Consider the following 14054-nt stretch of genomic DNA (forward strand, 5'->3'; position numbering starts at 1 on the left):
AAGTTCGGCCTCCCTGCCATACAAGGTAAAAGAAAAGAAAGGAAACCTCTTCAGAGAGGATTCCATAATCTATTTAGTCCACAATGAGATTACAGAGCCCTCATAATCGTAGATCATCATCAGTGATTGCTGTGATCTCGGTTATTATCACCCCGGGATGTCTCTGTAGTGTACGCTTTAGTGTGCTGCTACAGTAGGGCATCTGTGTGATTTTTTTTTTGTCTCGGCGTCTGCCTGGCATGTCCTCTAAAAAGTGTGTTTTTGCTCTACCCATGGGTGTGTTGTTGTTTGTGGAGCAGCTTGAAGCGGCGCTCTCCCTCCCCCTGGCTGTGACAGCTCATCCATTTGAGTTAGACAAGCACAGGCAGGCTGGGCTGCGGTCCTATTGGTAATTGCCTCTGAAATGAATTACTTGACAGAGAGTGAGACTGAGGGAGGAGAGGAAATTGTAATTGAACTCCCCCCTCCCTCCCTTCCACGCTCTCCCTTTTGCCTCAAGTTATTACATCTGCAGTGCAGAAACCCATTTTGCACACGCACGCACGCACGCAACACACACACACACACACACACACACACGCAACCAATTCTTCCCCTCCCCCATCCACTGGCCTCAGCAGAGGACCATATTGATGCAGGGTGATTTCAGAGATTGATTGTTCATGGACACATGCGCACTAGCCAACACCACACTCATATTCATAGCACAGAGACAAACACTGCTTCAGTCTGTGTGTGTACTGTATGTGCTTGTGCCAGTTACCACCCTGCGCGGGCGTGCGCGCGCGCGCACACACACACACACACACACACACACACACACCCCTCCCCTTTTTGGGCTGCCCTTTAGTTGGCCTTGATGTATTGTCAAAGCCCAGATGCCTGCAAGACTTTATAGTTGGCGAGAACAACTGTGCTGTTCCATATCAGAAATGAGCCCTGGTAACCCACACACACATACACACGCACACACGCGGCCAAAGTCGCGTTATTAATAACCCTCCTCCTGTTGGTCTGTTGACAGTCCCAAAGCCCCAGAGATAGAAGGCTTTTTAAATACGTCTGCAATTCTACTGTTGTGCACAGAATATGTAGCACGTTGTTTATTTTGTTGGTCATTTGCACATCACAATAATTATGAATGATATTCTGTGTATACTGTATATATATGATTATTCTTGTGTCCACTCGTCCCTCCCCCCTTCCCATCCACACGCATACCCTTTGGCCTTATTCACCCACTGTGCTGTCCGCTGGCCTTTTAATAGCAGGGCCATGGAAAAAGGGGGAGTGGGTTCGCTGACTCACCCACTGCCTGGACCAGACACACACACACACATATTCTGACTCAACAACACACAATAGCATCTATTTCAGTTAGCACACATTATCACCTCACTTACACTCATTGACACCCTCCCTTTCTTTCTGCCTCTCTCTCTATCTCTTCCTCTGTCACACGCACAGGCAGACAATCGCGCGGTCAGAAATCATGTCTGACAAAAACAGCCGGTTAAGCGTGAAGAAGAAAGAGAAGAAAGTGGACAGCAAAACGGACGACGAGAAAGAGAAGGCGAAAGGGAAGGAGAAAGCGGTCAAGAAGCCCGACAAAGTTGTAAAGAAACCAGAGTCTGGACCTGAGAAGCCCAAAGAAGAGAAGCCCAAAGAAGAAGAGAAGAAGAATGGAGAGGATGGAGAAAAGACTGAAGGAGCAGAAGGGATGAAAACGGAGGAGAATGGGGAGTATCAGCCCATAGAGCTGCCACCTTTTGAGATTATTACAGGGTGGGTTAAAGATCAAACACACAAACCACTGTGTGTGTGTGTGTGTGTGTGTGTGTGTGTGTGTGTGTGTGTGTGTGTGTGTGTGTGTGTGTGTGTACATTTTCTTACTTTTTTTTACATTTTCACAACTACAGTATGTACTGTACAATAATAATATGTGCACAATAGTTAATTTGTTGTGTGTTTGCAGCTGTTTTGTTCCTCTGTAGTTAGGTTGTTCCCAATATAATACCATTGATGTGAGTGAAGAGTGATACTAACGGCTTGCACCTGTCGTCCTAAACTAACACGGTAAGAATAAGGATGACTCACAGTGAAAACACAAGCCAGCCCCCCTGCTCTATCACTGTATCCCCCCCAAGTCATCTGCTCTTTCAATGTCTTCCTCTGAGTATTACAGTAGGTCTGTTAGTGGAATATGACCAGTGCCATGCAGATATTTTACATGAATATGGCCATTGAGATGATATACTATACAGTACTACATGGTTTCTATGCCTAAATGATCAATTTCATGTGCTTCTGACATGTATAATACGCATGGCAATGGCACGTTTCTTTCAATAATTTAACCCTAACCCAGGCTTATAATATACGTGATTTTCATCACCTCAGCTCAAATGCCTTTGTACAGCCTTTAACCACTTGAAGCCTAGCATCCCTACTCTGGGAGGGGAACATTCCATGTAAATAGGCGATCTATAAGATCACACCGCAACACAACGCGCTGTGATCTTGTAGATCGGCTACAGTATTGTCAGCGAAGAGATCTGGTGATTTGGTTTACCCCGCGCAACTAAGTATTAGTGTATGTTTAAGAGACACTCAGTCCTTAGAACCTCAGTCAGGCAAGGAAAAACAGCACACAGATACAGTGGGGCAATATCCACATGCAAAACAAACAAAAGAAAGCTATTAAATGTTTGTTACAATAATGGTATCACATTGGACACAGTAGTAAGTAGTATACTTGATCTGCTACACATTGTTAGCTTGTACAGGTATCTGTATCTGTTCTTTTGAGCAAGTGACACTGTTGTGTGATGAAATTGTGCTTAAGGAGAGGCCCATGTTCTAAAAATCTGTTGGAGCTACATTCTCTCGCATGTTTTCCATGGCCTGGCACATCCACAGATTATGGAGAGTTATGATGTGGCATCCGACAAAGTTTACCGAAGCGTTAATTTACTCCTAGGAAGTGACACACCCCAACTGGTATCCAGTTCTGTGCTCAGTCTCATCCCAGTCATCTGAAGTTCTCAGAGAGTTTTCTATCATCCTTTTAATAAAGTGTCTGCTGCAGTTTGTTTTGGTGTTGGATGGTTTACAGATTCATCAGACAGAGTGATACTCATTCAGTCTGCCATATGTGTGTATTGTTAATCATATGCATAGGTACTGACTGTTTGGTGTCTCCCAAGCGATTATCTGGGATCGACATATTGCTTTGAAAACATTGCAGGGAGATCCTGAATGCGGAGTGCCTTTCATGAGATAAAGCACATCAAAGCCTCATGGGCAAACACGTACAGTACCAGACACAGTGACAGATGGAGCCGTCAAGACGGAAATAACAAAAGCTTATGAAACACTTGCGTTGGTGTTCCCTGAAAATGGAGATGTCGGCTGCTTCATTATGATAGAGCTGTGGAAGCTTTTTCACTTTCCACTTCTCTCTTCTATCTGTTTCCCCCCCCTCTTTTTAGGGAACAAATGAGCCTGTTCTACTTTAAGTTCCAGTTCAGGAACGTGGAGTATTCGTCAGGGCGCAACAAGACCCTGCTCTGCTTCCGGGTGGACATGCCAGGAGCAGACGGCGGCCCCGGCGAGTCTCTGAGCGGCTACCTGGAAGACGAACACACCACTAAACATGTCGAGGAGGCCTTCTTTCAGATGGTAATGCACAGCTCACACACTCCCAAGTATCAATTCAAATCACACCCAGACACAAGTGAACTCTACGCAGAGAACAACACACCTCACGCAAGTTTCTACTGCAAATAACGAGCCTCTTTCCCGACCTTCCAGATTCTCCCGAACTCCTCCCAGGAGTATGAGGTGACATGGTACGTATCGTCCAGCCCGTGTGCAGCTTGTGCCGCCAAACTGGCCGCCATCCTTCAGCAGCGCAAGAAGCTCCGTCTCTGCATCTTCTGCTCCCGCCTTTTTGACTGGGAGGAGCCAGAGATCATAGAAGGGCTGAGGGCCCTGGTCCGCGCGGGCTGCAAGCTGAGGATGATGACGCCGTTTGACTTCCTGCACGTGTGGAATAGATACGTGGAGAACGAGGATCAGGAATTCACTCCTTGGGAGGACTGCAAGGACAACTATGAATACTATGTCGAGAAACTGGGTGACATCCTGAAGTAGCTGTGAGTCCATATCTTTATTAGGCTAGCACTGGGTGATATACCGATATTGGGATGAGACTAGATGTATCTGGGATTTAAGTCATTAGATTGTGCTATAGCTCAAATGGTTTCTTTATGGACATGATTATTTAAACCCTATATACTTCTTTGACTGGGCTCCCCCGGGCGTCTACACTGGGCCCCCTCCTTTTTTCCCTCCATCTCAAATTGTCGATCCTACAAGCTCACAATGTGTCGCGAGCTTGTAGATGTGCTATTGTCACTGAATGTTCACCTATTTTTGCCTAATGTCTGGCTTTTATGACATGCCCAGAGTAGGGACGCTAGGGTTCATGTGGTTGAAAGCAGTACTGACAGTGACCTCCGGGTTGATACATTAGTAGTACATTGGCTTAATAATAAATATATTTTGCATCCCGACTATGAGTATATACAGTATATGGCAACATTTCTAACTACAGTAAAATCAGTGTTTCCCCTATATGCATTCAACAGCGGCGCCCCTCCGCTGCTAAAATAAACACCACCGCCGAATGTATCATGAATCATTATCTATTTTTTAACGATGGAAGAAGGCTCCATCTTCTGTCTTTCTACCAGTAAGGACGCTTCTATCTAGTTACACACTTGTAAGAATAGCACAGAGCGGAAAGGAGAGGAGACGAGACAGGAGGAGATGGCTCCATCCAGACCCATTAAAAGTTACAATACTCTTTGATCTTGACGCAACGCCATCACATTACTCATGCATTGTTCTTGTTCTTGTTATCTCACATAGTACACATACACAAATTCCAAATCAACTGTAAGTTGGTTTTGGCAATACATGTTTTAATAGTATGTTAATATCCTCTGTTTACAAGGGAAGTCTAGTTGATTTTGTTATTGTGATTTGATTTAGTCAATATCGCCCAGCTATGATATTACTTTAGGTCTGCATGCATTGTGGAAGTCAGTCTAAAGCTATTTATCGAAACGTTTGTCTGGTATTCTGCTCTGCTTCTGTCTTATCTACAGGTGCTGTCAAAGGAAAGGGTCATCACATTGAACCAAACAAATTGTCTTCAGCTTTTGCAATCAAATAACAAACATGTCACACATCACAGTACTAGTCTGAAAGAACACTCAGAAATATTTATTATTTTGTATTTTCATATTTAACTTAGGGAGACGCAATGTGCTTGAGGCTAGTCACTGCTCGACATTAATGCACATACAATGATTTCTATGACATGGATAAATATATCACACAGCATCAGTATGATCTCAAGTAGTAATATACAGCATTGGACTACTTGTTCAAGCAAATAAAACAACATAAGGATAAGTGGTATCTGCTGACATCTGGTGTTTGGTCAAAGAATTGAAGCATTATCTACAAGAGAACTCAGCATTGAACATTTATGTTAGTTTCACTGCTTATAAAACAGGCAATGTATCATATTTCTTTGAATATCATCTGCCTCCTATTTGCACAGCAAACTGCATTAAAATCTGGATAATAAGACACTAAAATCAACAATTTATGAAAGCATTTGCACAACCCTAAACTATAGAACAAGAGATTACAAGACACAAGGATTGTGTATATAGTTTTTTTGTTTTACAATTTCAAAATATTATGCACCATAGTAAAGAAAATACACACATTCGTAAAGGATACAAGTAATAATATACAAAATAAGAGATGAACTCTTTCTTTCTGCTTCAAACATCATTAAAAGATCATAGTAAAAAAACAACTTGATAATAAAAACAATTAAACACGGACAAAACAACATGCTCCTATTTGGTTGTTGACCCATACCAATATCTATTGATCCAATAGTAATCTATCATCTATTTGCTATCTAAATGTCTGAAGTAGCTGTAATTCTAATTTTTAAACTGAGGTGCAATATCTTTATGACTTTATTTGGCTTTCTAGCATTTTAATGTTACTTTGATTGATTGATTATTAGGCAAAAGAATTTAAAACAACACAGTTACATTTATAATACTTTTGTCTAAAAGGTCCGGCCAAAAAAGTCCTTGCGGACTTGTTTCCGTTGGGGTCCTTGAATTCATTTCATAGACATATATAGTAGCAACCAAACAGTTCAAAAATCAACATAAAAACAGAGGAAGATTGTTGGAATCTAGCTTGTAGAACAGGCGTTACAAAATATCTAATCTGAAACTTCCATGCATGTTCCCGCCAGAACTGAAATGCTTTTATCTTATGTGAAGAGAAATTTTGTATTTTCCCAATCAATGTTACATAAAGTTAAGTTCTTCTTGCCATCTCTCAATTCTTCTGGTTTGTTGTCACTTTCCGAGATGTTACGTAGCAGTAGTACTGAAATGTGATGCTTGACACTCACGCACATTGTTGTTGACCAAAAACTATTCTATTCTAAATATGGCTTCTGGCTTTGTGACTGTGTGTTCAGGTTTGAAGGACACCCAATTAACTATACGAAAGTGATCCAAATGCAAAGTATCCTCCTCACTGCTTGAATGACATCAGCCGTTGAAACCCCTCTGCCGTATCAACACTCTCAGATGGCACAGCTAGAGGGAGAAAGGGAGATGTGGATCACCGATATGCCTCTCCTGATATAAAAACATAGAAATGTGCAAGTCATCGCAGGGAGAAAACTTAATACGGTTGTAATACCTTGGTCCTCTGGAGAAGATACGAGTGCTGTCGATTCACTGCAAATTGCTTCATCGTCATTTGTTTCTGCAGGTCAAATTGTTTTAAAAATAGCACATAATCACACAGATTAACATCTGAAATTAACCAAGAGATCTTCAGGTTACCAATTTGCACCATATTTATCATGGGATATCCTAAAGGTTATGTATTTATACCTTTATTTGAAGGAGTCTGTGAAACCTCGGCGATACCTTCACAGTCGTCCAAAGGGAAAGGGACATCTGTAGCATAGAGAGGATACAGTACTGTAGGTCCGTATACACCGGCAGAATTGTTTATTTTGTGCAATTAATTCACATTAAGTTAAACTGCTTTTTGAGATTATAACGAGGCGAGGCAACGTAATTATTTTTCAAAACGAGGTCAATCTTTCAAATAAAGATTGACCAAATAAAATCAGCAACCTGTATGAATGAGGCATCACTAAAAATAAAGTTTGATGTAAAATAATTGCATTTTCATATAGTTTATTCGCGTTGCTCCTGGTGTGTAATGACCTTATAATAACCCACTGTAGACTCCAAACAGACATATGATAGACAAATAATCCAAATATCACCTATTATCTTAAATGTAATATATTTAATACCTTTATTTGAAGCAGACGGTGCAACCTCAGTGACACGGTCATAGTCGTCCAATGGGCAAGGGGCATCTGTAGCATAGAGGACAAGTCTTAAAACGGAATCCAAACATTCCTAAGAAAAGACATAATGCTAAAGCAAAGGCCTGATTGGAAACCCCAGTGGGAAAAGTTTCACATGCACCAATTTCACCAATATCTCAAGTATGATGAAGGTTTAACTAGCACTATATATATTCAGCACATTCAGAAACGCCCAAACCACAAACCCCCGGTGGACTCACGTGTCTTCAGCTCAGCCATGGTGAGAAAAAGGTTGGGCTCTTCTGGCTTCTCTGTGAGTAAAAGATGAAACTGTCACCTCATTGTTGCCACAGAGAGCAAAGCTTTTTGAAAAGTCCTCATGATAGATTACAGTAGGCGTTCTGACAGATTTTGTTGATGCAATGTGATTGCAATGATCTTAGTCTGGATCTGTAGTAATACAAATACCTTTTACACATAAATGGTTATGTTTATTTTTTTGCTTTTAGTTTAAAGATGGTTAACTTTAATTATAAAGTTAAATAATTGTATGCATGGGTTTGGTAAGGGTAGAGATCTGGGAAGGCGGGTAGTAACTGATATTGCTTGACCTCAAACTTCTTGTAGAAATTGTTTTTGGTACTTTAACATGGAAAACATGGTATACTGAAAGATAATGAGGAGGATAAAGCAAAACCTGTCTTGCGGGTCAGTCTTAGAGCGATGCATCCCATAAAGACGGCGAGAATTCCAAAGAAGAGACAACCAGAGATGGAGAGAAGCACCCTTCTCTTCAGAACTATAAAGACAGGAGAGAGACACAGAAAGAAAGGGAGAGAATTAGTACAATAACATACAGTACATGATGTACTGTATGTGATTCTGGCCTTCAGAGAAAGTAACACATATAATTTATTTTCAGTGAGGGACAGTAATAGGACAAAGTATGAATTAGGTTTTACTCACGGAGGTTCTTGGTCTTGAAAGCATCACTGGGGGTGGAGTAAGAGGGCTGTCCAACACGGATACCCTGGCAGGTGTACTGGCTCTGATCAGGGTCAAACTGGGGCGTTACTTTGAGAGTGTCAGAGGGACCCAGAACATTTCCTTCTCTGTACCTGTATGTTTCAGTGTTTTAGAGTGTTTTAAGATGCGATGGGACATACAATAACACAAATGTGGAACGTTTTATGCTAGAATATATCATACCATGTGTAGTTCCACTGGTCTTGGCTTTGACTTCCCTTCACCTCACACCTGAGCACCAGAGTATCAGTGGAGAAGACTTCTGACCAGCCAGTTAACAAGGTCATGATGGCCCATGGACGCACTGCAGACACAGTTGGAAAATGAGCTGAACTCGTTCCAACAGCCGCATGCTTGCAGATGCGTTTAAACAAGGAAAAGGTTAATATGCTTACCTTGAATATCAAGGTTACGGGCCTCTGAAAATCCTGTGTGAAATTCATTTTTCTTGCCTCTTGTTGCTTGGCATTGATACCCCCCCTTGTTTGTTTCAACAGCAGAGCTGACGGAATGGCTGTGTCTAGAAGTGAACAGTGGTGATTTATCTTTGTACAACTGATACTCCCATCCAGAGGAGACCGTAACATCACAGGTGAAGTTGATGAAATCTCCTATGTACAAGACATTGAACTCTGGGCTTTGCTTCAGTACAGCTTTGGGCATCTCATCTGAGGGTATATAGGTTATGCAAATTATATTCATGTTTAGATTAGACAAAAACATTCATAGTAAGGACATTCATCAGATTGAAGGGAAACTTTGACATTTTTTATTTCTTCATCACTGTGGAGAAGATTTTAAACATGTTTCCCTCCATTTGTTTTCCTAAAAATGAACAGCTACTGTAGCTCTTTGTCTCCAATGAATGCTTCCCCCCGATGGCAACACAAAGGGAGAGGTTTAAACAACTAAAATACGAAATGTCAAACCATCCCTTGAATGGGGTATCAATAGAGTACAAAACATCTCACCATAGACTGTGAGCACAGGTCCAGGACTATTTCTAGTGCTGACAGATCTGCTCTTATGTCGTCCCATACACTCATATGCTCCAGCATGTATGGCTGAGACAGAGTGGATGGAAAGAGTAGCTCTATCTGAGTCCAGGGATGAAGATTTGTCCAACTGCATCAGTGTTCTATTTCTGTACCATGTATAGGTCCAGTCAGAGCTGTCTGGAACCCCACAGATTAACTGCACAGTCTCAGTGGGAAACACATCTGACCATGGAGTCATTAGCTTCAGAGCTGGAACAGGAATAGCTAAAAAAAAGAAATAGATTGTGATTTTTCTGTACCCATTTTTATGCTGTTTTATTTCAACTTTGTCAAGAATACAAGTTATTATGAAAGTCAATGGCATCATATTATGGTGTAAAAGTATAATACACAGAAGTATTCAAAGAGTGAAATATCAGATTTACTGTTTTTTTTTGGCTCACCAGATATCTTTAGAGTCCGAACTTCGCTGTAGTCTGTATTGAATGTTGTTGTGCCTCTTTTGGCCATGCACTTATAAGTACCACTGTCTGATGAAGTAGCTGAGCTGATGTTATAACTATTGCTGCTGTTTGATAGTGGTGTTTCATCTTTATACCATAGATACTCCCAGCCCGTGGAAACATCAACTTTACAACCGAAGAACACTGGCTCTCCAACGTACATCTTCTCAACACTTGGATCTTGAGTCATCAAGGGTTTTGGCTTGTTAGCTAAATTTGAAAAGGTAAATAAATGTTAATTCTGTGGTGTCACAAATAAGTATTGTTACTGCTTGTTCAATATACAATAGTAATCAGAAATGGAAGGAATTCATACTTCTGAGAGTTAGAATAGATCGGATAGAATATAGCCAATTAAAATAACCAATTAATGGCATGTGTCAATCTTGCTGAGATAAAGAAAATGTGTAATATAACTATTAAAAACTCACAACGAACTGTGATATCACCAGAGTTGCTGGGTCCAGAGCTGATTTTCCTGGTTTTATGGTGACTTTTACAGGTGTAGAGTCCCTGATGTGATTGTGTGGCTGAGAGGATGGTGAGTGACATTCCCTCTGCATCCAGGGACACACCTGAGCCGCCTCTGACTTTCCCTCCATCTCTGTACCAGGTAAAAGTCCAGTCAGAACTCCCCTGAACTCCACAGCTCATCTCTATTCTCTCAGTAGGGAACACGTCCAACCACTGGGTCTGTACCTCCAGAGATGGCTTAGGAGGATCTGGAAGTTTGTGGTAAATGGATATTCACTTCAAATGTTCAAGAGTTTGACATTAAAGGTGATGTCTCCTGGGCTGGGTGAGTTAAGAAAAATGAAGTGCTTACCAGATAATTGCAGACTTTTTATTTCACTCTTCTCTGTATAGAACGGGCTCTTTCCTCGTTTGGCCCCACACCGGTATTGTCCACTTTCAGATGGCTTTGGAGATGTTATAATATATATATTGCTGCTGGATGTATGAACCTCTGTTCCATCTCTGTACCACATGTATTCCCATCCAGAGGACTTATCAACCATACAGCTGAATGAAACAGGCTCTCCAATGTATATTTCTTTCAAACTCGGAGTTTGTGTCACTCTGGGCTGGGGCTTGTTTGCTAATCAAAAATGGAGAAGAACAGGCATTTTCTGTTAGTCTAGAATAGATTCATACATATACCATCACCTACAACAGTGATGCAAATGATAATGTGATCATTCTTATGGTATGGTTACAGTGCATGTATAATAACTTACCATAGACTGTTAGGCCAAATAAGTTACTATCTACAGTGGTAACTGCTTTGGTCTTGTGATGACCTCTACAGGAGTAATTTCCAGTATATGTCTGTGATGGAGGGGAGACGGTGACAGTTGAACCTTCAGGGCCGAGGGACACAGTGGTGTTTTCATTGAGCTTCTGTCCATCTCTGTGCCAGGTGAAGGTCCAGTCAGAACTCCCCTGAACTCCACAGCTCATCTCCACTTTCTCAGAGGGAAACACATCTGACCATGGAGTCATTAGCTTCAGGGCTGGAACAGGAATATCTGAAAAGACATAGATATTTTTTTTACTTATCTGTAACCGCAATTATGGTATGCTGTCTCATTTTAACAATATTTCAAATTATGAGAGGCAATGCCATTAGACTAGATTATTGTGTCAATGTATATGATAGACAAAAGCTTTCAAAATAGAAATTACAGATTGGTACTTTTTCCTTGGCTCACCAGATATCTGTAGACTCTGAACCTCGCTGTATTCTGTATTGAATGCTGTTGTGCCTCTTTTGGCCATGCACTTATAAGTACCACTGTCTGATGAAGTAGCTGAGCTGATGTTATAACTATTGCTGCTGTTTGATAGAGGTGTTCCATTTTTGTACCATAGATACTCCCAGCCAGTGGAAACATCAACTTCACAACCAAAGAACACTGGCTCTCCAATGTACATCTTCTCAACACTTGGATATTGAGTCATCAAGGGTTTTGGCTTGTTAGCTAGATTTGAAAAGGAAATGATTATTCTGTGGTGTCAGAAACAAGTGCCTTTACTCTTTACTGCTCGTGCAATGTAATAGTAATCGGAAATGGACAATCAAATAAAAAACAACTGCTAAACTGTGCTCACCATCGACAATGAGAATGAGTGTGTTGTTGGATTGAGTTTTGACAGGCCGGGTTCTGTGTTGTCCTCTGCAGGTGTATGTTCCAGCATCTTCTTGTTTAGCAGATGATATTATGAGAGATGAACCCTCTGCTCCAGGGGACACACTAATATGACCACCACTGAGTTCATGTCCATCTCTGTACCAGGTATAGGTCCAATCAGAGCTTCTCTGAACTCCGCAGCTCATTTCCACTCTCTCAGCGGGGAACACATCGAGCCATGGAGTTTGCAGCTCCAGAGAGGGAACAGGTATTTCTGCATAGACAAGAACATGGCATAAGTTATACCATTTCATTCCCATCCCTTCCCTATTAGACCTTGACAATAACATGTTAATATATTTATAACTGGCAACTGCAAATTCTAACACTAGCTCTAACATAATTCTTAAAACGGATATTTTAGAAACGTTTAAAAAAAAAAATATTTTCTTACCAATAATTTTAAGAGAAATTGTCTCGCTGTCATTTGTAAAGAATTCATGTTTGCCTCTTTTCCCCTTGCATGTATACATTCCACCATCAGAGGGAGCAGGAGAGCCGATGTTGTAACTGGATTTACTGGAGTCAGAAGTGTTGAGTTGTTTTCCGTCTTTGAACCACAGATACTCCCAGCCGGAGGACACATCAACTTCACAGCTGAAGGTCACTGACTCTCCGACATACATCTGATCAAAGCCAGGATCCTTGCTGAAAGTTGATTTGGGTTTGTTTTCTAAACCAGAAAGTACAACAACAACCAATCACATTACCACCAAATCTTATTACAAATAAAACACTGTTTAAGAAACGTATATACTTTTATTATCAGTGTAATAGCAAGATAATGTGACTGCTATGAGTGCTATCTTCCCTCTTGATATGTTAGCATTAGAACCAATGACAGAGGTGAGCAATAACTACTTCTGCTGCATTGACATGACAGTAAGTACTGTCTCTTACCCAATAGAATATAGCCAATTAAAATACATTCTTGCTGAGATAAACTAACATTCTTTTACATCCTAACATGTAATATAACTGTTAAATACTCACGATGAACTGTGATATCACCAGAGTTGCTGGGTCCAGAGCTGATTTTCCTGGTTTTATGGTGACTTTTACAGGTGTAGAGTCCCTGATGTGATTGTGTGGCTGAGAGGATGGTGAGTGACATTCCCTCTGCATCCAGGGACACACCTGAGCCGCCTCTGACTTTCCCTCCATCTCTGTACCAGGTAAAAGTCCAGTCAGAACTCCCCTGAACTCCACAGCTCATCTCTATTCTCTCAGTAGGGAACACGTCCAACCACTGGGTCTGTACCTCCAGAGATGGCTTAGGAGGATCTGGAAGTTTGTGGTAAATGGATATTCACTTCAAATGTTCAAGAGTTTGACATTAAAGGTGATGTCTCCTGGGCTGGGTGAGTTAAGAAAAATGAAGTGCTTACCAGATAATTGCAGACTTTTTATTTCACTCTTCTCTGTATAGAACGGGCTCTTTCCTCGTTTGGCCCCACACCGGTATTGTCCACTTTCAGATGGCTTTGGAGATGTTATAATATATATATTGCTGCTGGATGTATGAACCTCTGTTCCATCTCTGTACCACATGTATTCCCATCCAGAGGACTTATCAACCATACAGCTGAATGAAACAGGCTCTCCAATGTATATTTCTTTCAAACTCTGAGTTTGTGTCACTCTGGGCTGGGGCTTGTTTGCTAATCAAAAATGGAGAAGAACAGGCATTTTCTGTTAGTCTAGAATAGATTCATACATATACCATCACCTACAACAGTGATGCAAATGATAATGTGATCATTCTTATGGTATGGTTACAGTGCATGTATAATAACTTACCATAGACTGTTAGGCCAAATAAGTTACTATCTACAGTGGTAACTGCTTTGGTCTTGTGATGACCTCTACA

At 41.1% G+C, this 14054-nt stretch overlaps 2 protein-coding genes across 5 annotated transcripts in view; one reads left to right on the top strand and one right to left on the bottom strand.

The window, feature by feature from the left end:
- The first annotated feature begins 1327 nt into the window (after positions 1-1327).
- Positions 1328-6436, top strand: apobec2b (apolipoprotein B mRNA editing enzyme, catalytic polypeptide-like 2b). Its single transcript, XM_084069880.1, has 4 exons — positions 1328-1785; positions 3492-3681; positions 3814-4157; positions 5175-6436. Exons 1-3 carry the CDS (start codon positions 1493-1495, stop codon positions 4153-4155), a joined length of 825 nt encoding a protein of 274 aa, XP_083926006.1. The 5' UTR covers positions 1328-1492; the 3' UTR covers positions 4156-4157; positions 5175-6436.
- Positions 6437-6576: 140 nt separating this feature from the next.
- LOC311054015 (hemicentin-1-like) overlaps positions 6577-14054 on the bottom strand; it is a 48387-nt gene continuing 40909 nt past the window's right edge. For 2 of the 4 annotated variants that reach the window (XM_084069876.1, XM_084069877.1), the window contains 13 exons: positions 11231-11521; positions 10819-11091; positions 10424-10714; positions 9933-10202; positions 9463-9753; positions 8887-9159; positions 8675-8795; positions 8432-8583; positions 8163-8264; positions 7726-7776; positions 7448-7513; positions 7014-7079; positions 6577-6882 (listed from right to left, as the gene is read on the bottom strand). In XM_084069876.1, the coding sequence (XP_083926002.1) occupies positions 6698-6882; positions 7014-7079; positions 7448-7513; positions 7726-7776; positions 8163-8264; positions 8432-8583; positions 8675-8795; positions 8887-9159; positions 9463-9753; positions 9933-10202; positions 10424-10714; positions 10819-11091; positions 11231-11521 (2432 nt within the window). In that variant the 3' untranslated portion in view covers positions 6577-6697. Of the gene's footprint in view, positions 6883-7013; positions 7080-7447; positions 7514-7725; positions 7777-8162; positions 8265-8431; positions 8584-8674; positions 8796-8886; positions 9160-9462; positions 9754-9932; positions 10203-10423; positions 10715-10818; positions 11092-11230; positions 11522-11704; positions 11975-12104; positions 12399-12578; positions 12858-13177; positions 13469-14054 lie in introns of all 4 variants that reach the window. The other 2 variants (XM_084069878.1, XM_084069875.1) reach the window with 2 other exon arrangements.

This window comes from Gymnoscopelus microlampas (assembly GCF_963454915.1).
Source record: "Gymnoscopelus microlampas genome assembly, chromosome: 10".
Classification (NCBI taxonomy): Eukaryota; Metazoa; Chordata; class Actinopteri; order Myctophiformes; family Myctophidae; genus Gymnoscopelus; species Gymnoscopelus microlampas.

Coding starts and splice junctions, on each gene's coding strand:
- apobec2b (XM_084069880.1), top strand. CDS start 1,493: ATGTCTGACAAAAACAGCCGGTTAAGCGTGAAGAAGAAAGAGAAGAAA. Junction 1,786..3,491: donor CCTTTTGAGATTATTACAGG/GTGGGTTAAAGA, acceptor CCCTCTTTTTAG/GGAACAAATGAGCCTGTTCT. Junction 3,682..3,813: donor AGGAGGCCTTCTTTCAGATG/GTAATGCACAGC, acceptor CCGACCTTCCAG/ATTCTCCCGAACTCCTCCCA.